The 27,906-nt window shown below is 45.2% G+C and overlaps 3 protein-coding genes across 9 annotated transcripts; 2 read left to right on the top strand and 1 right to left on the bottom strand.

Annotated features, from left to right (window-relative positions):
- Window positions 1–8,418: 8,418 nt before the first annotated feature.
- On the top strand, window positions 8,419–23,124 carry LOC117223717 (Cyclin-dependent kinase 4). Of its 7 annotated transcripts, XM_033476163.2 has the most exons (5): window positions 18,205–18,632; window positions 20,217–20,878; window positions 21,439–21,783; window positions 21,871–22,031; window positions 22,109–23,124. In XM_033476163.2, exons 2-5 carry the CDS (start codon window positions 20,237–20,239, stop codon window positions 22,329–22,331), a joined length of 1,371 nt encoding a protein of 456 aa, XP_033332054.2. In that variant the 5' UTR covers window positions 18,205–18,632; window positions 20,217–20,236; the 3' UTR covers window positions 22,332–23,124. The 7 variants fall into 7 exon arrangements, with proteins under 7 accessions (XP_076377331.1, XP_076377333.1, XP_076377330.1 ...); XM_076521216.1 differs by lacking the exon at window positions 18,205–18,632 and adding an exon at window positions 8,419–9,757 and having other exon boundaries at window positions 21,439–22,031; XM_076521218.1 differs by lacking the exon at window positions 18,205–18,632 and adding an exon at window positions 11,965–13,826 and having other exon boundaries at window positions 20,221–20,878; window positions 21,439–22,031.
- Window positions 23,125–24,017: 893 nt separating this feature from the next.
- On the top strand, window positions 24,018–25,370 carry HINT1 (histidine triad nucleotide binding protein 1). Its single transcript, XM_033476175.2, has 2 exons — window positions 24,018–24,306; window positions 24,996–25,370. Exons 1-2 carry the CDS (start codon window positions 24,103–24,105, stop codon window positions 25,263–25,265), a joined length of 474 nt encoding a protein of 157 aa, XP_033332066.1. The 5' UTR covers window positions 24,018–24,102; the 3' UTR covers window positions 25,266–25,370.
- Window positions 25,371–27,193, bottom strand: Dhfr (dihydrofolate reductase). Its single transcript, XM_033476171.2, has 5 exons — window positions 26,483–27,193; window positions 26,246–26,401; window positions 26,044–26,167; window positions 25,858–25,967; window positions 25,371–25,526 (listed from the first exon to the last, which is right to left on the bottom strand). Exons 1-5 carry the CDS (start codon window positions 26,581–26,583, stop codon window positions 25,451–25,453), a joined length of 567 nt encoding a protein of 188 aa, XP_033332062.2. The 5' UTR covers window positions 26,584–27,193; the 3' UTR covers window positions 25,371–25,450.
- Between the last annotated feature and the right edge of the window lie 713 nt (window positions 27,194–27,906).

A 27,906-nucleotide genomic window follows, 5' to 3' on the forward strand; every position in this document is an offset into this window, starting at 1 on the left:
GCTGAAGGAAAATCGAGGAGAATTTACAGTCTTGTCTAAATATCTTTTAGCTCGTCCCTTTTGCTAAAATCCATTTAAAAGCGTTTACGAATGACTTCGTTGTCTGTATGCTAAAATATAATAAGCTAAAAAATAATTATCAAGCTTCACATAAATTTAATTTATGATATATCCGGGTGAGTGAATAATAACCTTGTTGTCAGCTAACCTTATCGCGGGGTCAACTGCTTATGATAAAATCTTTAACAAACCTTACGTTAGTAGTTTCGTGACTGCGGGGTGAACCACCCCTGGTCAATGAACTTCATCTGTCGTACTAGGATCTGACTACAAATTCAAGTAAAGATTATTTCTTGAAAGTCGAGTGAAATTACGCGTAATTATGCGTCCATTACGGCTGTACAGAATCTCTTGCTTTTCTGTTTCTTTTTTTCTGTTTCTTCTTCTGTTCTTCTTCTGTTCTTCTGTTTTATTTTCTTCTCTTGTTTTCCTCTGTTTCTTTTTTTGTTGTAACAAAGGGCCTTGTTTTCCCGTATGTACGACTTATTATTATTATTATTATTATTACTACCATTATTATAAAATCATTACTATATTCTGCAATTCGAATCATTGAACATTGTCTCTATAGAAGCGCGTTGGCAACGATTTTCTAAGTGACCAGAACTGCCGGATGCAACTTGATGGTGTGTCCACGCGGTCTCGGGCACAGAACATTGTTTCGAGCCTGGTGGTCAACAACAAGAGAAATGTCCCTAGGCCCCCGGGCGAGTTGACTCCAAGGCTGTCGATAAGATCAGAAACTGAGGCGCGTTTTTGTGGTCGGGTTGCTCCGGGGAGCTGTTAAAGGTGACCAGGAAACAAATGTCCGAAGATAAACGATCTCGCTCGGAGAAGGCCCGAGAGCTGTTTCGGTTGTAGGGTTCGTTAACACCTGGAACAGATTGTTGGCCTTCGCGGGCCGACGGTGTTGCGTAACAGCCGGGATAATTAGCAATCGATTACGGCGATTTAACGAGAGAGTCGCATATGAAAGTTCAACAGGTGTGACTCTCGCGGAAAAAGAAGTTTCTCCGGGACGTGTCTGGGACGGTTGGCGGCTTGCACATGGCCGCGACCCTTCATTCTCGGCTCCATCCTCCTCCGTCCAGTTTCTCGTTATGGCGAAACCGGGCTGGAATGCGCGGGACTGCCTTCCAAGATCGGCCGGGCAACATTGATCTTCGCTGGGACGGATGGCTGCGGTGGTTGCCGCGTAATCTCTGATCTTCCTGCTCGGGGGATAAGCTGCCTTATTCGCTGGCGGGAACGGTGCGCGCGCCGGAGCTAAACGATCCTACCCCGAAAGAACAGAAATAAAGTAACGCGAGCGATTCCGTGCTGGAAAGGTAGTACATAGGTAGTAACATCGAAGCTTATGGCAACGGAACCGGCGAAGAAGGCTCGTGACTCGAGCAGGAAGTTTGCTCGGCTGTAAATTTAATTGGCCGTCGAATCGAAGATCGAATTCGTGGGGCACGGGTTCGTTGACACCGGCTTTGTCCGCCATCGTTCGATCTAAAATAGCTATTTCCAGGTTCCGATTAGGATTCCGCCGCGGTGCCCAAAGAATTCCATTTACCCATTGACCTCACGTAAAGCGGGCGCGGCTTTTTCCTATTCCCGTGGTTCGTGTCGCGGTCATCGTGTGCGCCACGGTTGCAACACGGGCGCGCGCGCGCGCGCGACCACCGCGCGGGGAATTAAAATTGCATTTCTGTATAACGGACAGCCCCCTGGGCAAGTATCCATGAAATTACGCAGCCGGGAACTCATCCTCATCCGGGTAGGAATAATAGAATGAAAATCGTTTCATTATTCCGACCGGTTCATGGAACAGAATATAGTTTAAATCGCTGCGCGCCGTGCTTCGGCGAACCTTTAAATATTCAACGTTCGGCTCGATAGAGCCTGCGCTCGATTCAACCGGTACCCGGGACTTGTCACCGTTAATTAACACCGCGGCGACGTGCAATAATGACGACGCAGAATTACCGGACACCGCGACGACGCCGCGTGTTGCAATCCGCAACAGGTGCAGGTGCATTCGTGGCCGCTAAAATCGCAGGTATCCTGACCGTCCCTCGGAAAGATAGGTTTCTTGTGTCGGCAATGCAGTGCCCAAACGGCCGTCATCTTTGACCTGGACGCCCTCTGCGTTGCGGAGAACGTAGAGTTCGTCTTTCATCGTGCGCTGAAATCGAGGGAGAAAATTCAAATGTCCCCACTAACGTTCCAATCTTTCCATTTTCTATATTCTATAGCATAGCATTTTCTATTCTACAGGGTGTCCCAAAAATGTCTCGCAATCCGAAAGTGGCGGGATCCTCAGGTCGTTTGAAGCAACTTCTTCCTTTACAAAAATTTTCTCCGAGGCACCGTTTACGAGTTATTAACGAAAAACAGTGACCAATGAGAGGCGAGATCAGCTGGCGCGAGGCGACCGAGCCAATGAGCGGAACTGGACTTCGTGCGCTGATTGGCTGGGCCGCCTCGCGTCAGCCGTACTCGATTCTTATTGGTCACTGGTTTTTCGTTAATAACTCGTTAACGGTGCCTCGGAGAACATTTTTGTAAAGGAAGAAGCTGCTTCAAATGATCCGAGGAACCCGCCACTTTCGGATTGCGAGACATTTTTGGGACACCCTGTATATCCTATAGCATAGTTCGACGATCGATTCGATACAGAATCGATGGCGTCAGGGGGAGGATCCGATAACGCAGTCGCAAGCCGGCCTTGAGAGTCCACTAGATTCCGTTCGAAGCACGAGCGAGCAGCCTTCATCCGCGTTTTCCTATGCAACGCACGGCCGGAATACACAGCCGAGAGTGTATTCTCTATTTTCATTCCAAGCCGGACCGAACAATGGGGGATCTAAATTGGGCAAAAACCAGTCTGCCGTCTAGTTTGGCGAGACCGAAGGCGTTCCGTGCCCCGAACGGGAACAATGTCGGGTCCGACAATAAGGCCCGTCGACGGATCCGGCAGCCAGTGCCTGGAATCGATCGAGACGGGCCCGTCGCCTTCTTCGGATCCATGGACGAACGAAAGTGCCGTTTTGAACCACGCACCTAGAACAAACGGCGACATTCTTCGCGGCTCCGATACAGGGTTGTCGCGAGTGATTTATCGTACCTCGCCGGTTACGACGTTTCCGAGAAGCTGCGGCTCCTGAACGCGGGTATACTCGTGCGACTTCCGGTTTGTGCGTTGATCGCGATTGGCAAGTTCGAGTTTAGCAGATCGATGGGCCGTCTGAGAAAGCGGTATTATTTTTAGCGGTTCAAGAATCGGGAGAACGGCCTCCCGACGACGGGGTCGATACGCGGCGCGGCGTTGCAGCGATAACATGCACATTTCCGTGGCATTCCGTGGGGCTTTCGGACGTACAATCGGTTCATTGTGCCCGCCCTCTGCCGCCCCTCGTCCCGCCACATCGCTCTTTACCTCTGTGCTTCGAATTATTGTGCGGGCCCGCGTAGGCTACTGCCAGGTGCACGCGCGGCTTCCAGGTGGCCGGCACTGAATTTCGAGGCCGATCGAAAGCGTCTCTTCGAATCTCCTGTTCGATATGGATCGGTAAACGTGGCCCTCGATTTTTGAGTACCTCGCCTCGTGTCACCTGTTGATCGATATTGCCTGGCTGCCGCACGTTCTGACCCCTCGGTTTATCGGGCCAGACCCACCGTGACAATTTCAGATAATTTACTGAATTTTGCTTTTTTTTATAAGGATCTTTATTTTACGAGAAGAGCCGCGGCTATCTTAAACCCATCGGTTTCCATGTTTACGTTTACAACAGGTTTACGGAACCTATCGAGATGGACGGGTCGTTAATTTCTTAATTTATGATTATTCAGATTGTAAAGATACATTTATGAATAACTTATTCGATGTATGTATGTGTTACTTGCGGCAAATATTGCAGTAACACACGTTGAAAATCGGGATAAATGTCTTATCGTTGCTTTTATAAACTAATATGAAACAGCTGCTTTTGGTGCTCTGTAAATATAACGTTGAAGCGTAACAATATTATTGTTCCAATTTGATCCAGTAAGAATGACCGAAAGGATGCGAAAATCAAAGGAGCCTGTTACGTAACATAATCGACTGTCGACTGTCGACTGTTCGTTTATATTTCGTATGTGTTTCATTTGAAACGATAACGTCCTTGTCACGGGCAAGGTACAAGTTCGTTACTTTTAGGCGCTCGACACATATGTATAAGCATATACACACATCACGGCGATCATGCCGGGTCAATGTACTTGGCTTACAATTTGAACATTAACTAACTTATCTAATTATAATAATATCTAATTATAAACAATGGGTACATGGGAGATTCATTTTATAATACTGCCGATATCGTCTCTACGCCCCACAATCCTCCATTCGTTTTCCACTAAATGTTAAAGTATAACAATATCATTGTTCTAACTTAACCGTAACTTAACATCATCTATCCTATCTAACTTATCTAATTATAAACATTCGCCAGATAAAGCCAAGTCTACCCTATCTAACTTTCTAAATTCTAAAGATTTGTCAAATGAAACATTCGGCACTTCAGGGATTTATTTTAGAAAGCTGGCGTCAAGATGTCGGCGGCCCACGATCCTTCTTCATCGTTCGTTTTCCGGCGGGTCCTCTATTGTCCCTTCGTCCCTTTTTTGTTAGCATGGGACGAGCTCAGGTTTATCGGAGGGTTTTCCGGAACATGGTCGTGCAAGCAGAACGGTTTCAATAATTTAACGGCCTGCCGGCGAACACAAAGAACCCTCCATCCTCGACGGGCCATGTGCATCGAGGTTTCTCCTCTTCCCAAATTGTCCATTTTTGTGCACAATCTAAGCTTTTATAAACTAATATGAAACAGCTGCTTTTAGTGCTCTGTAAATCTAGCGTTAAAGCGTAACAATATTATTGTTCCAATTTGATCCTGTAAGAATGTCCGAAAGGATGCGAAAATCAAAGGAGGCTGTTACGTAACATAATCGACTGTCGACTGTCGACTGTCGATTGTTCGCTTATATTTCGTATATGTTCCATTTGAAACAGTAACGTCCTTGTCACGGGCAAGGTACAAGTTCGTTACTTTTAGGCGCTCGACACATATAGCCATATACACACACACGTTACGGTGATCATACCGAATCAATGTATGTATTTTGCTTTCAACTTTAACTTAACATTATCTAACTTATCTAATTATAAACATACGCCAAATTAAACAATGGCTACCTCAGAGGTTTATTTTATAATGCTGTTCATAGCGTCTTTGCGCCTCACAATGCTTCTCTATTCGTTTTCCAGCAAATGTTATATTATCCAGCGAAAGTATAACAATATCATTGTTCTAACTTAACCGTAACTTAACGTTCTCCAATCTAAACTAAATAACGTTCTCCTATCTAACTTGTCTAATTATAAACATTCGCCAAATAAAACATTGGGCACTTCAGAGATTTTTCCGTCGGGCGACTGCTATCTGCGTTCCATCGCTTCGTCTAAACACGACCCCGTCCTAAAACTTTCTTTTTTTCCAACGACCGCCCGCCGATGACTGCGCGAAGCTGGGAAAAGATGATATTCTATGCACCGTTCGTGGAAAACGCGTATTCACCCGCTTTCCCGGATTACTCACTATGATCGCGTGCTACGTCGACTCGGAACGTAAATGATTCCCGGTAGAATCGATATAGTGATGTCGACGCTGCATTTGTCGGATGCATAATTTTGAATAGTCGCTGCGATGACTGTTCCGTGAATGTTTGTGCTAATTTTGGTCTTCCGGCAGTATTTGGAACGATGTTGTTTGTAATGCTATTTAAACTGACGTATCGTTTAGTTCGTAATTGTTTGAAATGTTATTTGAAAGAACATATTATTTATTTCGTCAACGTTTGAAATAATTATTTCAGATAATTCCGAAATTCTTCTTGGAAATCATGTATATACATAGTGATCTAAGTATTCTCTGTAAATCTGGTGTACATATATTAACATCATACATTATACCGACGATGTTAAATGATTATCCGATAACGATCAGTGCAATAATGATTTTATTTCGCGACAATATTACACGAAGCCTGACTAAATTCTTAAAAAATCGTTTCCGGGTGATCTTTAGAATGATACTTTGTCGAGGAAGAAGGTTTTCGACGAAAGTAAATTTCTAATATTTTAAACAATTCGAATGTATAGATAATCCTTTCTATTGCATATTATTCCAATAATTAAATAGGAATTAATCCAAAGATTTCTTAAAATAAGATCATTCCGTTTCACACCGACTCGAGGATCGTTCGCCATATTTGTAATAAAACCTAACGAAACAATTCATTATTTAGCATTGCTATCACTATCAGCATTATACTAATTCGGTATTATTTTCATTTCAACTGGCAGCATCGCGAACAAACGTTCGAAACGAACGACTCCAAAGAGTCGTCCCTTCTTCTCGTTTCAAACAACGTTTGCCCAGGTCTGAGTTATGGAATTCGCTTCGTAGATCCTCGATCCACCGGCCGCCTCTGTTTAGGCTCGCGCGCAGGGCGACAAACAATCTGAGAGTGAGAGCCGAGGGTCATTCATCACGATGCTCAGTATTTAACCTGTTAACCATGGAAGATGATGAGTCGCCTCGTTATTGATGCTTCCTGCATTTTATCGCGGCGAAGCACCCACAGCCGGTGCGATTCCGTTCGGATGGGGGGGGAGGGGGGAATTCTCGTCGAGCTAATTTCATTGGAAGTTAAGCAGGTTCCGTCGATAGAACGGCACTGGCGCCTCGCGTGTCAGCCGTGTCACAAGAGCAGATGAATTCCCGTTCTCAGAAATCCCGCGATTACCTTTCACGCGGCGGCTCCGAGATAGCTCGTCGCTCGAATAACCAGCGACAAGCAGCACACCAGAGATAACCATAATCGTCGCTGTATGTACGCCGCGCGGCGTCTTAGTCACACGCAGATGCGCGAAATCATTTCCCGTCCCGCTCCCGGTGTCCTCGCAGCGACAGTGACGTCTCGTTTGATCGCGGCGCCGGACATCTCTCAATTGGACGGCAAAAAGAAAATGTTCTGCCAGCATCAGCGGACCCTCGTTGCCGCGGCACCCCGGCCGAGACAACAGGAAAACTGGAAAGCCGAGGAAAAACGCGACGCCGCGATCTTGTTCCGACCGAATATCTGCAATCCGCGACCGTCGCTGTTCCCGGAATTTCATTAGCATAACCGCGCGGTCTTGGAAAAACAGATTCGCAGGATAATAGTCGCTTCCGAGGACCGGCGGAACCTTTAACACTAAACCTACGAAGCAATAATACTAACTGGCATGTACTGCTTCACAAAAGTGAGGAAACTGAATTTATTTAGAATTTGTAAAGTTCTTATTATAAAACTTGCTTCAATAATGTAACTTATTCAAGCGTTTTCTACGAAAGAGTCTCGGAACTTTGCAGAATTGCAAAATAAGAAAGAGGTCATTTTGACCGCGGTAGGTTTAGTGTGAAACAGTTCGCTGTTTTTTTCATTTGTTCGTTTCGCTTCGCCTTGGCTTCCAAGTATTCGAAATTATTATTATTAATTATTATTAATTATATTCAATTAATAATTATTATTAATTGAATTTTTAAATGAACTGAATTCGACAATTTATCTGAAAATTTATTCTAATTTTTAAAAGAATTGCAATTTAAACAGCAAGTTTTAACTACTTTTTACGCACGACAAGTACGCTCGCCATAAATTTGTATAAAACTGTTTAACTAATTTGCTGATTCGCTGATTCTCCTAAATATACGGTTTTATTCTGTTTTGTAAAAATGGGTGTTTAACCGTATATACATGTACATATAGACAAGAATAAAATAAGCTTCCAATTCGGTTTTAACGCGGTAACTGTTTACACGGTTTTTTTCTGGAACTTGTACCACGTATGTAATCCATATTTAACATGTAAACACGGAACCGAGTGTACTGACATTTCCTCATGACGATTGTGTTCGTCGAAAACGGCGAACTGGTTAAAAATAGTCTTTCGAAACGAATTGCATCCCAGCTGGGTACATAATTTCCTTCTCGACGTCTGAGCAATAGCAAGGGAATGAACTTGTGCAACTTGTGCACAAGCGGAGGACAGTAAAATTGCTTCTTCTCCATCGCTGTTCTCTATAATCAGACACTGCAATGTTGCAACGTAGACAGACGGTATCTGCATCGAAGGCTGAAGGAGCTCCGCTAAAATTATAGCGGGTGTAGGGCGCACGAGGCTCTCGAACTAGCCGATAGACCGAGTAGGGTAGTGGAGCCGATTACCGTGCAGCGACCAATTACTGTGTCTTCGCTTTAGGACATAATTATATCTATATTTGTCAAGTAAGACGTATTGAATTGTCTTATTCTTTCACTTCGTTTAGTTTTCAATAGATACTTCTTGAAGAGATATTAATTCCTTTCTTTTTCTTTTCGATTTGACACGTGCGAAGACACGTTCAATCTTTTTATTTTTGCGTCGATATTTCGAAGACACATTAAATCGTTTTATTTTCGATTAGATATATTTCAAAGACGTGTTCGATATTTTTCTTATTTTCGATTACACACATATTTCGAAGTCGCATATTCGGTCTCTTTTATTTCTGATTAGATAGTTTGAAGACACGTTAAATTGTTTTCATTACGATTAGATATTTTGAAGTCACATTGAATTTCGCTTCGTTTGTATTTCAATGAAAACATTTAACGTGTCCTCTCCGGATAGACACAAAGTTGTGCTCGGAAAGGAAGGAAAGTTACCTGAGGAAAGGAAAGTTACCACTACCCTACCTGAACACTTCAGCTGCCGCTACCATCCGGCAGGCATTCCAACAGGCATTTTCACCCCCGGCGCGGGGGTCGGAGGGGGATGATTGATTTGACGTGTCCGTAGCCGTGGCCACTCGAATTACAGTAACGTCTCTCTAATTGACGCCCAGATTGCGCACAAAAATGGACGATTTGGGAAGAGAAGATACGATTATTCGAGGCTTGCGGTTTATTTTTATAGTTACAAATTGTCCACAATAATAAAAACGAGCCGCAAGGCTCCAATAATTGTATCTCCTCTTCCCAAATTATCCATCTTAGTGGACAATCCGAGCGTCAGTAAGGGAGACATTACAAGGGAAATTTTGAAGCCGAGATCCTCGAAAATTACGAGAAAAGGGACCGCGTGGGCCCCGGCGACTCCGCGGGCGCCCCTCGGCAAAGTGTCAGCCGGTCGCCCTTCGAAGGGTTCCGGAGATAATGTTCCGGCCCTGGCTCGGAGACTCTCCCGGCCCATTCCATTCCAGAGCCGTCGTCTCTCGCGTACATCGGCCGCCAGGGGAAGCATTCCATTCATGTTTCGGGACGCGGAGCGGACGCTGATCGGCTGACGGGAGAGAGAAAGAGCCTCCACGGGACTCCTCTTCGGGATTAGCTGCGCTGGCTGGCGCCACTGCCAGGAACAACGACCTGTCGATGGTGCAACGGTCGCGATGCCAATCAGCGTGTTAACGTGAGAGAACGCGCAGCCACGTGGCGTCCCACGGAAGTTTCCTCGTTCTTCGAACGCAGGAGCAGCTCGCGCGGGTCCGCCTCGCCGTAACAATCGGACTCACGATATCGTTTCCCCGGGATGAAGACGTCGATCCGAGTCGAAGCGTAGCCCACGATCGTAACTCGGAACGTAAGTACAAATTACCGGCGCGTAAGTACGTATGTATGTACGCGGTATTCCCGAAGGACCTCGTTCCGCCAGCCGGGAACTCCGATTTTGCGCATCCTCCGCGTTTCCCTCCCCTTCATCGACCTATCTCGCTCCCTCTCGCGATCCGTTTCCCCTCTCGCACGCTCTCGCGTGACTACTCTCTCCGGCTCCTTCTTCCCGCACCCCCTCGCCGCAATCCGAAGGGAAGTGCGGTCGAAACGAACCAGACCAGGAATCCTCGTAGCGATCACGTGGACGCGGCGGGATCCGGCGACCTAGGGGACCCACGTTCCAACAGGAATTCTTAAATAGTTTTCCTCGCCCTCGAACGGTGGTGCACTTTACTCTCTAAGGCAACGTGTTCCCATCACGGTTTTTCTTTATCCTCGAGCAGCGTACACGCGTACATATTCGGCAAACTACCATTGACTTAGACGCCGAGATGTTTACATTGTAACAACTTGCTGCTTTTCTCGGACCGGCTCGCTCGAAGGCGGTCCTCTGCGAGGAATTTATGCGATATGCTTCGCGCAAATACTGTTTTCTAAAACATCGCGGTATTTTTCGAACTCTCGGGAAACAGAGAATCCTTCGCGGCTATCGAATGCCGGTAATCGAATGATCGTTAATGCAAATAAGGCCGATACATCGGTCGGATCTTTTTAGGCAGTTTATTTTAGGCCTATCGCTCCGTGGAACTATCGTTGTATCGTGTGTCTTTGGAATTTTCTTGTCGATCGTTATCTCTACCCTCTTCTTTAAGCTTAAAGAAGTTTACATACCACGGCTCGACATGATTTATGCTCCGTGCTCTGCCAACGGGTTTTCTCCTATAAAAAAAGAAAATAAATAAATACTCGGCGACTCCGTTTCCGTCGTTGCTCGAGGAGCAACGAGAAAGTTATTCTCGAGTAAATAGAGGAAACGATTGACACCGGCGTGGCATCGGCGGCACTCAACGACCGAGCAATCTCTGCAGCATGGTCGTTGATCGCTCTCGCGTTTAAAGTAAACGCAGCGTAAAGAATGGCGTGAGTCGTATTTACCTCGCTGTGGGAAACGACGAGTATTATAGCTTGCTGACCAAATTTATTCTTAGGAGAATTTACGATTAAATTCTAATTTATTTCGCTTGCCTTTTCAATGTTCAAGTATCTACGGATTACGGTAATTGTTCGGACGGACGTTTTCCTCACTATTTACTTTGCACCTTTGTTATATCGTACATTTTGATGCGTGGATTGAGAATCTGAAAGATTAAATTGTCGCTCTTTTTTCGATTTCTTAGATATGAATTTTATATGCATAGCGTGGGCGCCATCGTATAGATAATGGTAGCCACTTCCGAGTTCGACGATTTTTTAATATGTTGTAGAACTTGACAATTTCAACAACTTTCATCCGTACATACAACTGCCGCTCGGTCTTGATTTCCGAAATATTCTATTAGAAACTAACATGGCGTCGCGCTTGCTTCGTGCCGCATGCGACCCTCCACGTGGCGACGAGCGGAAATCTAACTCGAACCTAAAATTATCTCGAAAGCTAAGGCCGAGCGACGTTTATATGTATTGCCTGCTTTCATCTATACATATAATTACCAACGAATGAGTATCAAACTGCACGTGTGAACAAGTTTTTTATTTTCCAGTACCGTACGACTCGTACATTGGCGCCCGCGCCACAATATAAATTTTTATATTTCGAGAACGAGAAGAGAGCGACAATTTTTCGTTTCAGATTCTTCATCTGCAGACGATACAATATAGCAAAGTCGCAAAAAAATAGACGAGGATTATTCTGTATAGATTATTCGACCCTCGCGGCGCGTTCTTATAGTTATCGATTGTCAACAACTATAATTTGCTGAATTTTGTTTTTTTATGAGGTTTACGGAACCTATCGAGATGGACGGGTCGTTAATTTCTTAATTTATAATTATTCAGATTGTAAAGATACATTTATGAATAACTTATTCGATGTATGTATGTGTTACTTGCGGCAAATATTGCAGTTAACACACGTTGAAAATCGGGATAAATGTCTTATCGTTTCTTTTATAAACTAATATGAAACAGCTGCTTTTGGTGCTCTGTAAATATAACGTTGAAGCGTAACAATATTATTGTTCCAATTTGATCCAGTAAGAATGACCGAAAGGATGCGAAAATCAAAGGAGCCTGTTACGTAATATAATCGACTGTCGACTGTCGACTGTTCGTTTATATTTCGTATGTGTTTCATTTGAAACGATAACGTCCTTGTCACGGGCAAGGTACAAGTTCGTTACTTTTAGGCGCTCGACACATATGCATAAGCATATATACACATCACGGCGATCATGCCGGGTCAATGTACTTGGCTTACAATTTGAACATTAACTAACTTATCTAATTATAATAATATCTAATTATAAACAATGGGTACATGGGAGATTTATTTTAGAATACTGCCGATATCGTCTCTACGCCCCACAATCCTCCATTCGTTTTCCACTAAATGTTAAAGTATAACAATATCATTGTTCTAAATTAACCATAACTTAACATCGTCTATCCTATCTAACTTATCTAATTATAAACATTCGCCAGATAAAGCCAAGTCCACCCTATCTAACTTTCTAAATTCTAAAGATTTACCAAATGAAACATTCGGCACTTCAGGGATTTATTTTAGAAAGCTGGCGTCAAGATGTCGGCGGCCCACGATCCTTCTTCATCGTTCGTTTTCCGGCGGGTCCTCTATTGTCCCTTCGTCCCTTTTTTGTTAGCATGGGACGAGCTCAGGTTTATCGGAGGGTTTTCCGGAACATGGTCGTGCAGGCAGAACGGTTTCAATAATTTAACGGCCGCCGGCGAACACAAAGAACCCTCCACCCTCGACGGGCCATGTGCATCGAGGTTTCTCCTCTTCCCAAATTGTCCATTTCTGTGCACAATCTAAGCGTCAACTGGGAAGAATTTACTGTACTTACTCAGATTACATTTTAAGACACGAGCGAAATTTTTTTCGAAAATGGGACTCACGCCTCACACTGACTCTGATTCATTCATACAGCCGACACGCCAGCAGAATAATCCTCGGAATTGACAAATCACTCCGACTCCGTGAATCGCCTTCATAAGAGAATCGGCGTGAGTACGACGTCGTGAATCACGGTCCACGTAGTATTACTATCGTGCCGTATTTCCGGGAACATTGGTAGTCATCCGAAAATGTTCGTCGAGTCCCGGCGAGACGGTATAAACCCTGGACGATCGACGTCCGTTGCCAGTGGAGAAATCGTGGACGCCGCGGCTTGCCGCGGATGCGACCCGCGGCGTCCCGCGGCGTCCCGACGCGTCTAGTCGGGTCGAGTCGTGTCGGGTCGGGTCGGGTCGGGTCTTCCCCCTCTACCTCCATGTAGCATACTTAAAAGCCGATCGCGGCGAGGTGGAGGTAGAAGCGGAAGCAGAAGCCGAAGCCGAAGCAGAAGCATCAGAAGCTTGTTGGAAGGGCCAGTGGCAGCTGTCTGTAGTGGTCTACGAGAACTCGACTCGATCGAACTCTCCCCTCGAGAGCCAGTCAGACCGTGCCAGTTGCCTGCGTTCGGTTCGGCAGCGACTGATTCTACCCGTATACGCGTCCGCTTCGTGTCAGTAGTTTTCAAGCCGGTCCACGGTGTAGTCCGCTTACCAGCGCGTTTTCGAGCGGCACGTTTGCTTGTTCGGCTGCACAACGATTCGTTGAGTCGCCGTTGGGTTACGCTCGCGAGTGGTCGGCCGCGTACACCCGTCGCTCTCTCTTTTCCGCCGCCACTGACTGCGTAGCCAGTCGGCCGCGTGCTCGAGATCGTGATCGTGATCGCGATCATTCTGTGACAAAGACGCTTCTTGCGACGCCTCTCCTGGGCCAACGAGAACCCCGACGGGGACATCGTTTCCGGCACGTGGAGTGCCTACCAGCCGCTTCTGTTTTTGTTCCCTGGCGCATCGCTGACTGCTGCCTCCGTCTGGCTACTCATCGCCTCCGATCTTCTCTCGTGGGAGGTCAGCACCTAGCCTGCTGGGTAAGTCAAACAGACCAGACTCTCGTCGGACCAGTACGTATCTCTCGGGACGAACCAGCTTCGAAACGAGTATCACTCGAGCGAGCTCGCACGTTCGCTCGCTTGCTCGCTCGCTTCCTTACAAACGCGCGTCCTCCGTCATCCCCCTCTTTCTCCTCGTCATTGTCTCCTCCGTAGGATACTAACCCGCGAATCCAGCCCCTGCACCGAGGATTCGCGACACTTGTTGCTCGTTTCCCCTGGCGAACAGATAACTAGAAGAAGTCCAAGGTTTTCTAGATCCCGAACGCGTGGGACTCTTTAGTTCACGTCGATCTTCGGTCATCCGTCGATCGTTAAAGTTGGAAGAATTTTTGTAGGGCCCCGTTTTTGGGGACCTCCGGGGATATTTTTGTCGTGCCCCGTTGGACCCCCGGGGATTTTCGGTCGTGAGAACGCCGGTCACGTAACGGTAGCGTATCTCGCGGAACGTGAGAACCTGGAATGTCGCGGCACGCGAAGATAAGACAAGGGTCCGCCACTGGCGGGGGTGGATCCCCCCGCGCCTCTCGCTCTTTTTCTTGTTTACGAACCGTGCGCGGAGGAAACGTCGTCAGCGGCCACGTGGTCGGACACGTGATACCTCGAAATCAAACGGGGCGTCGAATTACGATTTCTCGCTAACTATCTAGCTCAGTCGCTTTCGAGAATGTATTCGGTTGTTGAATAAGTAATTTCGGTTTTACGAATAGATAGGTTACGAGAGAATACAAAGTATTGGACTGTTGCAATAGTAATTTCGCTTTTTCGAATGGGTAGGTTGCCAAAAGAACCGAAATTATTTTTCTAGACAATCCAATGCTTGGATTGTCTTACGCTGCTTTGAGATTTGAAAAGGTTCAGCCTTATTGAATAAGTAATTTCAATTTTAAAAATAGATAGGTTACAAGAAAATACGAAGTATTGGACTGTAGCAATAGTAATTTCGCTTTTTCGAATGGGTAAGTTACCAAAAGAATCGAAATTATTTTTCTAGACAATCCAATGCTTGGATTGTCTTACGCTGCTTCGAGATTTGAAAAGGCTTAGCCTTATTTAATAAGTAATTTCGGTTTTACGAATAGATAGGTTACAAGAGAATACAAAGTATTGGACTGTAGCAATAGTAACTTCGCTTTTTCGAATGGGTAGGTTACCAAAAGAATTGAAATTATTTTTCTACACAATCCAATGCTTGGATTGTCTTCCGCTGCTTTGAGATTTGAAAAGGTTCAGCCTTATTGAATAAGTAATTTCAATTTTAAAAATAGATAGGTTACAAGAAAATCGAAGTATTGAACTGTTGCAATAGTAATTTCGCTTTTTCGAATGGGTAGGTTACCAAAAGAACCGAAATTATTTTTCTAGACAATCCAATGCTTGGATTGTCTTCCGCTGCTTCGAGATTTGAAGGGTCTCAGCCTGTTCTAGACCGTTCCGGGTCGAGTACATTGACAAATTGTCCCGTGGGGCACCATGGGAAACGAAAACCACGCCTACTCGAGACGCGCTTTAGGCGGGGACGCAACTTCCATTAGGGCTCCGACAAAATTCAAATTAGTTTAGCTTCTTTCAGACCCATTCGGAGCACTCTCCATAAAGCAAACACGATCTTTTATCTTAAAATCGAGAGTAACGGGCCCAGACTTTGCTACTTTAGGCTCTTGCTATAAACCGTTGCTTTCAAGAGCAACCCGCAGTGCTCGAGGATCTCGTTTCCTGCACCATAATTGTGTGGCCTCATCGTAGTTTCGTGGGAAATTGAGATTGAGAGAAGGGTCCGTCAACGAGTTCGGCGCAGAGACACACTCGTCTCGCGCACGTGTACATCGAAATGTGTGTCACTGGTCGCTACATTGAATTACACAGTAGCAAACATTGTAAATATCTATATTTTGTTACACACGATTATATAATCGCGCGACTCGAGTAACTTTACAAATATTAACTTGACGAAATAAGTTGAATTTTACGAAATTTTTGAAGACGTTGGCACGGCAGTCGAAGCATTGATACAATTTTCATCGATTTTTAATACAATTTTTAATGAATTAGCAGTTTGTTTTACTGCGAACGAAACTAAGGTAACTAAAATTTCTGATAAAATAATACGTTTCCTTTTCGCTGTCACGATAGTTCTCGCGCGTATTCTCCGTGCACGCGCGTGTCCCCGTTTAGGTTGAAAATCGTGATCTTCTAGCTGGGAGAAGGGACCACGTCGACGGGGCCTCGCGAACGAAGAGCGCGGAGATGTTTTGACGCGCTGGCCACGCGAAACTTTCGAATGGCCATGCGTGGAACGGACGGGACGGCCAGTCGATTAGTCACCGCGACAAGATAAATCAATAATCGCGTCCATGCTCCATCGAGTAATCGGCCGGCGCGTTTTCCGCGAGACGGTGGCGGCTCGGTGCCGTGGCCGAAGACCGGAACCGGTCTCCATTCATCGCGACGCCAGTCGTAAATTCCAGATCGATCGTGAACCCGCCGCGTGTATAACTTCTCTCTCGCGTGTTTCGTCGGAGACCTTCGGCACGGTTTCACACAGTTCAGGCGGAGGTGAATGGGGAGGGCCGAGCGTAAGTGTTCCGTCTCGCGTGTGAAAGACCTCGACCAGATAGCCGTGTGTCAACCCCATGAATAATCCGAAATCCACTGGCGCCTCCTTGTTTACACTGGCTCGTCTACGAGTGCGCTGCTGCTTCCTGCTTAAACCGAGACGGTCGCGCCGTTTCCTGACCCCCCGTCTAATTTCCAATTCCCCGATCGTTCCCGTTTTCGCCCCCGAAACTCGCCGGACGTCGCCCCTCGGATCGTTCGATCTCACGAGCGCGTCGAAGCCTCCCACGATCCTTCGACCTCGATCCCGCGATAGCGCTTTCCCAACGGCTTGAAAGCGCCTCGTTGATACTCGGAAACGTGTCCCTCACCCTGCCGAGTATAGTGTCCCAAAAATGTCTCGCAATCCGAAAGTGGCGGGTTCCTCAAGTCGTTCGAAGCAACTTTTTCCTTTACAGAAATGTTCTCCGAGGCACCGTTGACGAGTTATTAACGAAAAACAGTGACCAATGAGAGGCGAGCTCGGCTGGCGCGAGGCGACCGAGTCGATGAGCGGAACTGGGCTTCGTGCGCTGGTTGGCTGGGCCGCCTCGCGTCAGCCGTACTCTATTCTTATTGGTCACTGGTTTTTCGTTAATAACTCGTTAACGGTGCCTCGGAGAACATTTTTGTAAAGGAAGAAGCTGCTTCAAATGATCCGAGGAACCCGCCATTTCCGGATTGCGAGACATTTTTGGGACAGCCTGTACAACAGGTTCGCGATCCTACGCCGTTCGAGGAACTAACGGCAACGGTTGATAAAAGTGGGACGATCTCGTCTGCGAGAATCGGTTCATTCATACGCGACCGGACTTGTGCCGCGTTCTAACGGGCACGATTAAGCTGCGATCCGGTCGCCGGTTGATTGACGCATTTGGGAGCCATTATCGTTCCGTGCCACATAGCTCGTAAACAACGGCAACAACGGGGCGGCCGCGTCGCCGCGGCGTTGAGCAACAGTGTTCCGGAAAATTACTCGAAAAGTCTTCGGCCAACGGCTCCGATATTTATCTACACGATAGGATCGGATCGTTCGTTCTTCTTTCTGCTGCCGGGTTTCTTATCGGCGATCGGCCCGAGCGACCTTATCTAACGGGCACCAATTTTTCCTCGATTCCCGGAGTTCAGCTCCATTCCCCGCAGAAGTTCAAGGCTGAGGTCTCACCTTTCCCTTCGCGGAACACAGATTTCCCCCGGCGTTTGTCCCGCCGAGATACCGCGCCGCGGACGAGAGGACAGAGATCCTTCCGAGAAGCGGCTCTCTCGCGAAGGCACGAAGTTGCTGAGAGGAGTTGATTTTACTTCGAGACCGTTTCGCGTGATGTAACGCTCTCCTCCGTTCGTTTTCTCTTTCTTCGTTCTTTTTTTTCGGTTGAGCTTATCGCAAAGGGAAGTTGATAAAAGAATTTAATCAAAGAGTCGGCTTCCTCCTCGACGATGACGCGCGGCGTCGGTGACGGTTATTTGTCGCGACGGTGACGGCTTTTTTGGGAGCGTGGAACCGTGGAGAAAAAGTCGGAGGAACCGGGGCGCCGCTATCGTTGTACAAATGAAGGTTCATTGAAGTGAACGCGGGCGCCGAGCGCGATAAAAAGTATAACTCGACCGTGGAAAATCGACGGCGGAATGCACGGCCCGGCGATAAACCCTGCAAATCCCGGGCCGATAACCGTGCTTGTTTTATTACACCCTCCCTCGTTGGCCTATGCAAACATTCGGGGACCACGTGGCTCGCCTATTCGCGTCCCTTCGGTCCTCGTGCCTCGCCGAACGGGAACGAGGTCTTCCTCGTATCTCGCCGCCGCCGCCGCTGTTACAATATTGTAACACGGCTGCGTTGTAATATCGCGGCGGCGATATTATCGACGACTCCTTGATTTAACTTTGTTTTCGGCGGCAGCGTGTAACGGTTCCCCATCGTGTGTACACAGACGGTTCGTTGGCCCGTCATTGCCTCACCTTCGACCGCTGTAACCGTTAACTCTAACGATGCATATTAGGGCAACGCGCGAGTTTTTCGGCCGCAGTCCACGGAATCCACGTCCACGAAGTTACCATGATCGCGTTATAATTCGTCTCGGTTCCGGAGTCGACCGCCTCGGGAAACACGAATGGAAGCTACCCTGACGATCTTCAAGAATTTTCGAGAATCGTTGCACTCCGTTCCGCGAGCACTTCCTTTGCCGCACGGTAAAAAAATTCGTTTCCTTACTATTTGTGATACATTCGAATATACTGGATTTTCCTAGGACGTTCGGAATAGAAAAAGCGATAAAATAATAGCTTACACGTTCAATTTTAACTTTACCGTTTCAATTGCGTTAATTCAATTACTTCGATTTTTGTAGGAATTTTTGCGTTCGATTTTCTGCTGTTGATCTATTGTCTTAAGATTTATTTTCTAAGAAACGTGCGCGCGTGTAAAAACAAGTTAATTTTCTGTTTTATTAAATATATATTTGTTTGAATTTGGACGCTATTTCGTTCGAGATAGAACAGGTTGGTAAATCAATGCTGATATTAAATAAAAATCGAAGGCTATACTGTGCGGGAAAGATTCTAAACTTAATCGAAATTATTGCGAACAAAACTTGCAAACCATTCAAGCTCCTTTTTAACATAGTTTATTTTATAAAAATTCGTTATAACAATGGTGATACAATTTCATGTTTTCGAACATTAAAGGTCGCTGGTCGATTTCGAGTTCGGCACAGAAAATGTTTGCTGACGAGACTCGTAATTTGCGCTTTTAGTGAATTAAAAATCGTTTACATCACAGAATAAATAGTTCGACGAAGAATCTCGAGTATCGTAGTTTGGTAAAATCGTGCTGCGTTTTACGGCGCCGGAAAATTTCCGCGCCGAGGTCGGGCAGGTGATGATACAATTTTCGGGTGTGCCGACGTCGGTCAGTTCCGTGCCGGAGAAAACAAAGGGCAAGGACCCCGTTAAGCCTGTACAATGGGGCCGTTCTTGCATTTACAAGATGTTCCGGGAAGTCGACGACGATGAGGCAGCGCTATTATACGGACGCAGGTGTCGGTGCAGATGTCGCGTAGCAGACGGCGCGGCGGAATCGCGCGCGTAAAATTTAATGAAAGCCCAGGTCTCACCCATATTCCGGTCGTCGCGATCGCTTCTTTCGACCGGCGCATTAACTCTGAAATCGTTCGATCAGTTCGGCGCGATCACCCTGGAATCTGGATCATAGTTTCCGACCGTAAACTCTGATACGACCCGCAGAAAAATTCCGCTTCCATTCATTCCGCTTCTCTGGAATCAAAACTTCTCGATATTCGAACGATCAAGCACAGCGAAAGGGATAAGAAATCTCGAGATCCTCAACCTGGGAATTCAAAAAATTCTGAAACTTTTCCGGCACGTATAACATACTTACACATGTGGTGTCACGACGTTTTTTTCTCTCTGCGGAAATTCACTTTAAACGGCAGAAATTAATTCCCCGAATATTCGGCTAAATCTCGGGAGTTTCAGAGTTTTTTGTCATTTCCGAGTTGTGGCGATCATCCCCTGTGAATATCGGCAATCGAAGACCTCGGTGTCTAGAACATAAAACTTTAGAACCTGGAATCTAAAGCTTCGAGTCGAGCATTTCCAAAACCTGGCATTCACCGTTCAGTGAAAGCGTCTAACAATAAACCTTGAGAGCCTGCAGCCGAAGGTCTTCGATTGCTCCGGCTCGTGCGGGCATAGCACGTCGGTTAATGTAGGAAAATATGGCGGAGAAACTGGACGCAGTCGTTTTCGTTTCAGGTAGAAGCTGAGATGTTGTTATGATGGCCGGGACTTCCAGACGTTCAAGCTCCGAGCTTGGACCCGATCTGTCTTCGCCGACGCCACCAAAGAAGACCAAGTACTCCGAGCTGTCTGGCAACGCGAATGATACGGCACTGAGCACGGGGGATCTTGAGAGCGTTGAAGCGCTAACCTGCTCAGTGGTCGCATCCACGCCTGACAATACCATCGAGCTAATACCCGGAGGTCTTGCGGGGACATTTGAGATCTCAGAGGAATCGCTGGATGGTACGAAGCAGCTGATCCAGACTAGCTTGGACAGACCCGTGAAGGCGACGGCTGGAACATCGACAGATGGACATTTCGGCAGCTTCGAGGCCATCGTGCAAATGAAGTGCGGTCAGCATGAGCATGTTAACGCCTCCGTCAGGAAGTCTGAAACGGACTGTAACATGCAAATTCAGACTTCGCTGCTGGGGGAAGATGCCTTTTACCAGGAGCTCTCACTGATCGGGAACGGAGCCTATGGCACCGTTTACAAGGCCAAAGACCTGAACACCGGTCAGGTTGTCGCCTTGAAGAAAGTCAGGGTGCCTCTCACCGAGGATGGATTGCCCTCGTCAACGTTGCGGGAGATCGCAACGTTGAAACAGCTGGAGCGATTCGAGCATCCGCACATTGTGAGACATTCTTCATTATCTTGTTCTCTCTTCATGATCCATCCTTCTGCTGCTGCTTCGCCTCAGTATTCTTCTTCTTCTTCGTCTTGTTTTTCTTCTTCTTCGTCTTCTTCTTCTTGGTCTTGTTCTTCTTCTTCTTCTTCTGCATTGAATAGCCACATTTCTTCGCCCTTGATCCTCTTCTGCCTCTTAGTCAGAGATCCTTGGGCAGCCATGCTGGTGCTGCCTTCCCGAGCCATTTATCATTCATGCATCGTGAGACACTATTTCATCTTAGTACTCCTATTTATCTCCTTTCCGTCTTCTTGATCTACACCCTTGTCTTCTTCCTGTTCTGGTGAACCCTGCGTTACAACATTATTGCTGTCTTCTTGCGCCATCTATCATGCACGTCTCGGAACGCTCTCGTTGCTCTTTGCTCTGCAGCTGATCTCCCTTTTGTACATCACATTCCCTTTTGTACTCCCTCTCTCTTCTCGATCTAAATCCTCGCCCCCGGCCTCTTCTTACTCAGTATGTATCTCGATCGATTCCGATCGCAATGTGTCTCGTGGTCGCAGGTGAGACTATTGGACGTGTGTCAAGGGAATTACCTGCACTTGCCCTCGGCGGACGGCATATCTGAGAAGCTGGACCGAGGTCTCACTTTGTGGCTGGTCTTCGAGCATGTGGAAAGAGATTTGGAATCGTACATGTCCGCATGCTCACGTACAGGTATCCCGGCAGAGCTCGTGAAGCGGATGTCACAGGAGATCCTCAGGGGCGTCGAATTTTTACACAGCCACAGGATCATACATAGGGACTTGAAACCGCAAAATCTGCTCGTATCTAAAGAAGGCAGAATAAAGATCGCAGATTTTGGACTGGCAAAGACCTACGACTTCGAGATGAGGTTGACTTCCGTGGTACGTTATATACTTCGCGTGGATATCTCTTGCGAGATATTTCTGAAGACAAGCGATCGAATCTATAAACGAATTCGTGATTTCCAGGTTGTGACGCAGTGGTACCGAGCACCAGAAGTACTTCTTGGCTGTTCTTATGCGACGCCCGTGGACATGTGGTCAGTGGGATGCATCCTTGCCGAGTTGAGTCGTTTGCAGCCCCTGTTCCCAGGCACGAGCGAAGGGGACCAGCTTGACAGAATTTTCCGGTAAGTCGATCACAGACTTTTCCCGATGGAAATTGCACACGCGGACACGTCTAATCGCTTTCCGACTGTGCTTTCAGGGTAATAGGAATGCCATCGCAAGACGAATGGCCAGAGAATGTATCCCTCAGTTGGACAGCATTTCCGCAGAGGCAACCGGAGCCTTTGTCACAAATCGTGCCAAATCTCAACGACGATGGTTTGGATTTAATTAAGTACCTGCTCACCTTCGATCCGCACAGTCGCCTAACCGCGGCTCAAGCGCTGAAACACCGGTATTTCGAATCCGAGGAAGACTCCTAATGATTCGCTTGACAAGATAATACGCGGAACTGGTCATTCTTATATCCTGTCTTGCGATCTGCGATTCTTCTCTTCAAACTCTCAGCACCCACCTCTTGATTTCATACAATTTCTCGTGCAAACAATATCGTCACCATCCTAACTAGACGCCGCGCAGAGAACATTACGTTTGCGCTTTGAAGTTATTGTGTAAAAGCTCATTATTATTTTCATTGACGGAAATTGTCGTCTTATTTAATTCATTAACAAGGATCGGTTAATCATGACTTCATTCTACCACCTAGTTTTATTGCCAAATTTTCATGCCGATCTGCTCAGACTGCTGTAGGGTTCCCGTAGTTGTCATAATTAGCTAAGTTCATTGTTATCGTTACCTTATTTATTTAAATTAAAATGGAACCTCGATGTTGTGTATCGACGGCTCTTTGCCCCACAAGCCCCGTAATTAGTGACGTTATAATCCTATGCCTTAAATATTTTATGCAATTAAGCTTAGACGATAAGCTACCGTACTATATTTATGAAAGATTGCTGACACCGCCTTATCAGACTCGTTTCGAATTTGACGGAACGAGACATCTAGGATCGTTAGCGTAAAAAACCAGGAAGCACACTGCCATACGTACATAGGAACGATCAAAAACGGTCGCAGACTCAACGTTACCTTTCGTGCGTTGTATAAACATTTGTTAATATTTATACCAACATCCTAGTGCGCAATTTGTAAATATGTGGAAAACTATACAAAAAGGATGTGTACAATAAAATAAAGATTTTTATAGTTTCATATATATATCGGTGTTGTTTTTTCTGTGCGCTCGCGACAACAATGAGTCAGCGAATTTTACAGGCGACGCCGAGGACAGCAGACGAAGCAATGTATTAATTTATGTGATGAGCACGTGCCATTTAGTGTTCCAGTTTTCTTTAAAGCGTTTTGGAATGTTCAAAGTTTCATGCATCTCCCGAAATCGACTTTCACGTTTCACCGATTAGAGCACGAATTGCATCGTCGTATAATTTAGTTGGACGTCCGCTACGGAGTCGATCTTCAAATGAAAAATTTCCTTTACGAAATCAATCCTTTACCAAGTCACTTTCTCACCACTCTTCCTAAGCAAATGTTGTGCCGCTGCAACGATTACTGTATTGCCGTTGCGAAACTCTTGCAGCACAAAATGTCGGAAACTTGTCTTCTCTAACTGTGACTTTCAAATGCTTTGCTTAGACTGAGCTCCTACAACGGTCGCGAATCGCTTTTTATTCGCAGGAAAAAACTGCGGAAGGTATAACAATATTTACTCCGTCATCCGTATATTTTCCATATCCTCGGATTTATTACATATATTGTTTAATTCGAGCTATGAGATTACACATATATTTAAATCATCAACTTTCAATTTTGTAACGATTTTTCTAAAGAATTTCAGTATTTTGTTTTTTCTCTCTTGTTTGGTTGCTCTAACGTTGGCATTCGTGTATTTTTTAGCTTGTTCCCCACACTACGAAAAATGTAAACGCATTTCGGCAACGATTTATGCGACGACCTAATTAAATAACGAGGAATAATATTATTTTAATCCAAGGTAACTCAGTGTTACGAGAACAGAGATTCTACTGTTTGAAAGGCCCGCCATTTTGCGTCGACGCCATTGCATCTGTACATAGATATCTGCACTTTTGTAATCAGAAATTTCAGTAGACGATATCAATTGCATAATTAGCCGCCGATGTCATTGTCGTGACAGTTGCGGGAGCCGGTAGCTTCGAAATGAAGCTACTCTTGAATTTCGCCTTGTCGACGTCGAAAAGGCTACTGTGCCCAAATGCCAGTCGCCTAAATTCAGCTCCATGCTGGAAAAAGATGGCGACCGAAGTGGAGAAGGCACAAACAGCTACTGCTGGCGAAGACACGATTTTTGGGAAAATACTCCGCAAAGAGATTCCTTGTAAATTCATCTACGAGGACGATAAGGTAAATGAAAAGTGTCGGCACAGATCAGCCACCCGGGCGAAACTTTAATCATTTCGACGCCATTGCGAATTTTCCTGCCTCACGTACTAGGTTAATTTGCCGGCTCATCGTGACGCAATAACAATCACTAGATTGCGAATTTTTATGCAGATACAATCGCAGAAGAATTGAAACTAGGATGGAACAGCATTTCCATGGGAATAAGGTCAAATAATCATTCCGGGGTTGCGTCGAGCTTTGCTATAAATCGTGGACGTTGCAAATGCATAACTTAACTTCAGGTCTTTATGCATTTATGATACATGCAAGTTTTTGAAGTGCAGTTAAACTTGCATATTAACGAAAATTAATTCTACTATTAATCTGTGTTCACTGGAAGAAATTTTCTAGCGGGGGTGAGAAATCTCTTCCTACTTCAGACTTTTGTAAAAGAATTTATGGGAACGAGAATTTGAAGAAAGATCTGCAATCTGTGCATAATACATGGGGTTCAGCAGTTATCTGTTTACTATAAAATTACTATTTATTTTACTATTAATATATTACTATTAATTTTACTATAAAATTAACGCCGTTGTAGGTTTCTGTTCGAATATTTCTACACATTTTTATTCGACCATTTTCTGCACGATTTGCTGCAGCATTGTCAACTGGAACGATGCGAAATTGAAGTTTATTATGTTTGCCAGTGTGTCGCATTTCACGACATCAACGCCCAAGCGCCGGTGCATTTCCTGGTGATCCCACGGAAGCCGATTGTTCAGCTTTCAAAGGCCGAGGAGCAGGATGAATCATTGCTGGGTCATCTGATGCTGGTCGCTCGTAAAGTCGCGAAACAGGAAGGTCTCGACAACGGTTTCCGTTTAGTCGTCAACGACGGAAAACAAGGCGCGCAGTCGGTCTTCCACCTGCATCTGCATGTCCTTGGAGGACGCCAGATGCAGTGGCCACCGGGTTAACGAGCTTCAGCGTGACTAGTGAAACGTTTCACGCATTTGTATTCTCTTTTTTTTTTGCCTCGAACTACACACTCGTGAGAATAAAGCATTAAACACAGGCCGAAATTTATTGTGAAAAATACGATTTATTTATTCGTACACCGAGATAAAAAAGATTGAAGCCATCTTGTCGTACCGAGCTGCGTTCATAGTTTCTCGTATACTTCGTAGACGAACTGTATTCTGTCCTCTTCTTGGACTCCTTGAGGAATGTCCGCGTCTCTGAAAACGACAGTAAACAGTAAAAGTAGTTGGTTAACACTTTGACTGCAACAACTTCGAATATTGTACAAAATGGAAGCATATTATCTGATCAAATTTGAATTGAAAAGATAAGTTGTATAACATCAATTACTTCTTGAACGGTTTTACGTTTAGCGGATCCTAGTAAAATTAGGAAAATATCGTAGATTATCGTAAAAATTAATCTTCAAAACTTAAGCGAAATTTCGTCACCCTTATATAGGTGACGCGACAGTTAAAGCGTTAAAGCATTGACAATACGATGGATGGCTAAACAATGAAATTGGTATATTGGTTAAATTGAACTCACTCCGTCAAGACGATGTCGTTTGGTATCTGCGGGAAGAACGTGTCGCACTCGAAATGCTTTTTTATTCGCGTCAAGTACAATCGGCCGAAATGGGGCGACTCCATTGCAGCCTGCAATGTCAGAGACGTGTTTCCCGATCAAAAATCTTTGCGCAATTTTATGGAATCAACTGTGTCGAATGCTTACCTTGTACACAGAGCTGCCTCCTATCACCCATATACTTTCGATGCGATCATTCAGCGGAGGTTGCGAAATCATCTGCATCGCGTTTGCGATACTTTTACATACGATCGCCTCATTTCCAAGGTCCCTGCGTAATTTATTGTAATAGTAACTGGTTATTTCTTCGATTGTTTCGTTTACATGTTGAAAAAGAAATCGGTATTACGAAAGCTTCGACGAAAGAACCATATTTACACGATTCTGTAAGGGCCTGAACTTGCTCGGGATGCATTCCCATGTCCTGCGTCCCATAAGAACGACGTTCTTTTTGCTTGGATCTTTTGTTTTCGACGTCATGGTCGTAAAGAACGCCATTTCGCTTCTGTGCAAGGGAAACATGTGAGTGAGAATTCATGTGTGAACCGATTCTGTTTGAATGACTTATTGATTTAAATTAGCTTACTTCAGTTTCCATGGTAAGGCCCCGTTTACGCCGATGCCCATACCCTCGCAGGCAGCTGCTATTAAATTCAATTGTAACTGCATTTTCTTAGTTCCACTCATAAAACTTTTCTCGCTGCTAATCTAATCGACTGGTTCACTTATGTATAGGATGTATAGGATGTATATATACTTCTTTAACGTATAAAATTCAAAAAAAAGAAGATGGCAGCGCAACCTGGCGAGTTCCTTATACTCACCATAAGTCCCATGAAAAAGCGCGATAAATGAAAAATAATAAATTAGACAGTCAGAATTGTTACATTGTTGACTAGTAGATTCGTTGTGAATTTGTTGTTTGTTATCGCTGAGAACTGTGTTACTTAACGATAGGATATTGCCTCCGCTATGTTAAAAATACACGAGTTTGAGAAAACAAATCACACAGCAAGAAAAAATATTCTGAGGATGTAATAATAACGACTAGAGTTTATTGCATCGATCTGTGCAAGTAATCGTGGTAAAAGTTGCACGGTTATTAAATAATTCACGAAATAGTAAAATTGGCTCGGAAAAAGTGAACGGTGGCGCCATCTAGCGGCGAAACGAGGAAACTCAAAAATAGAAAAATTAAATAGCTCGAAAACTAGTTGTCCAAAATTGGTGTTCTTGGTCTCAAAATGCACGTAACGATACGTTCCATGAAATGTATATCTAAAAATTGTATAGTTTCGCCTGATCATGCTAAATATTTGAAAAATCTAAGTAGTCTAGAGACATCGCCACTGGATCTGTAATTATGGCAAAGTTCGAGCATTAGAAGATGAACTAAGAGCCCAGGATTGTTCAGGAGATTCTACTGCATCGATATCACACGAGGAAAATAAATAAAAACATAGCAAGACGTTGTTAATTGCATTTTGAAGTTTGATTAACTATTACGTTGATTAATTGTGCTTTGCGTTGTTATCGTCTGATTTTCGAATGATATCGATGCAACAAATTTTCCTGAACAATTATCCGCTTTTGGTTAATTTCTTTTTGCTTTAATTATGCTATTATTAATGTTTTTGTTACCATTTTTTTGGGAAAGCCTCCTATATCAGGATTTTGGAAGTAAATGATAATCTCTGTCGGTCACGTTGCTCAACAGTTTGGGCGTTTTGCCGCAGCATGGATCGGCGCTGTTCGCGCGTTTGAAAGTAGCAGAAAATTCGTGCCGGATTCGACGTAGCTCCTTATGAGAACAGCGGCACGAATCATTTGTTCCAAAATTCAATAATGGAACGTAAAACTGAAAATCATTTGTAACTAACGAATTCGGACTAGAATATGGGAAAAGTGATTATGAACATGTTGCTAGGGGTCTTGTCTGAGCTTCTGAATTGTGAAAGTGCACATACAATGCCTGTGATGTCATGAAATTCAACATTTTACTAGGCCTCC

The sequence above is a fragment of the Megalopta genalis genome, chromosome 4, assembly GCF_051020955.1.
Source record: "Megalopta genalis isolate 19385.01 chromosome 4, iyMegGena1_principal, whole genome shotgun sequence".
Taxonomy (NCBI): domain Eukaryota; kingdom Metazoa; phylum Arthropoda; class Insecta; order Hymenoptera; family Halictidae; genus Megalopta; species Megalopta genalis.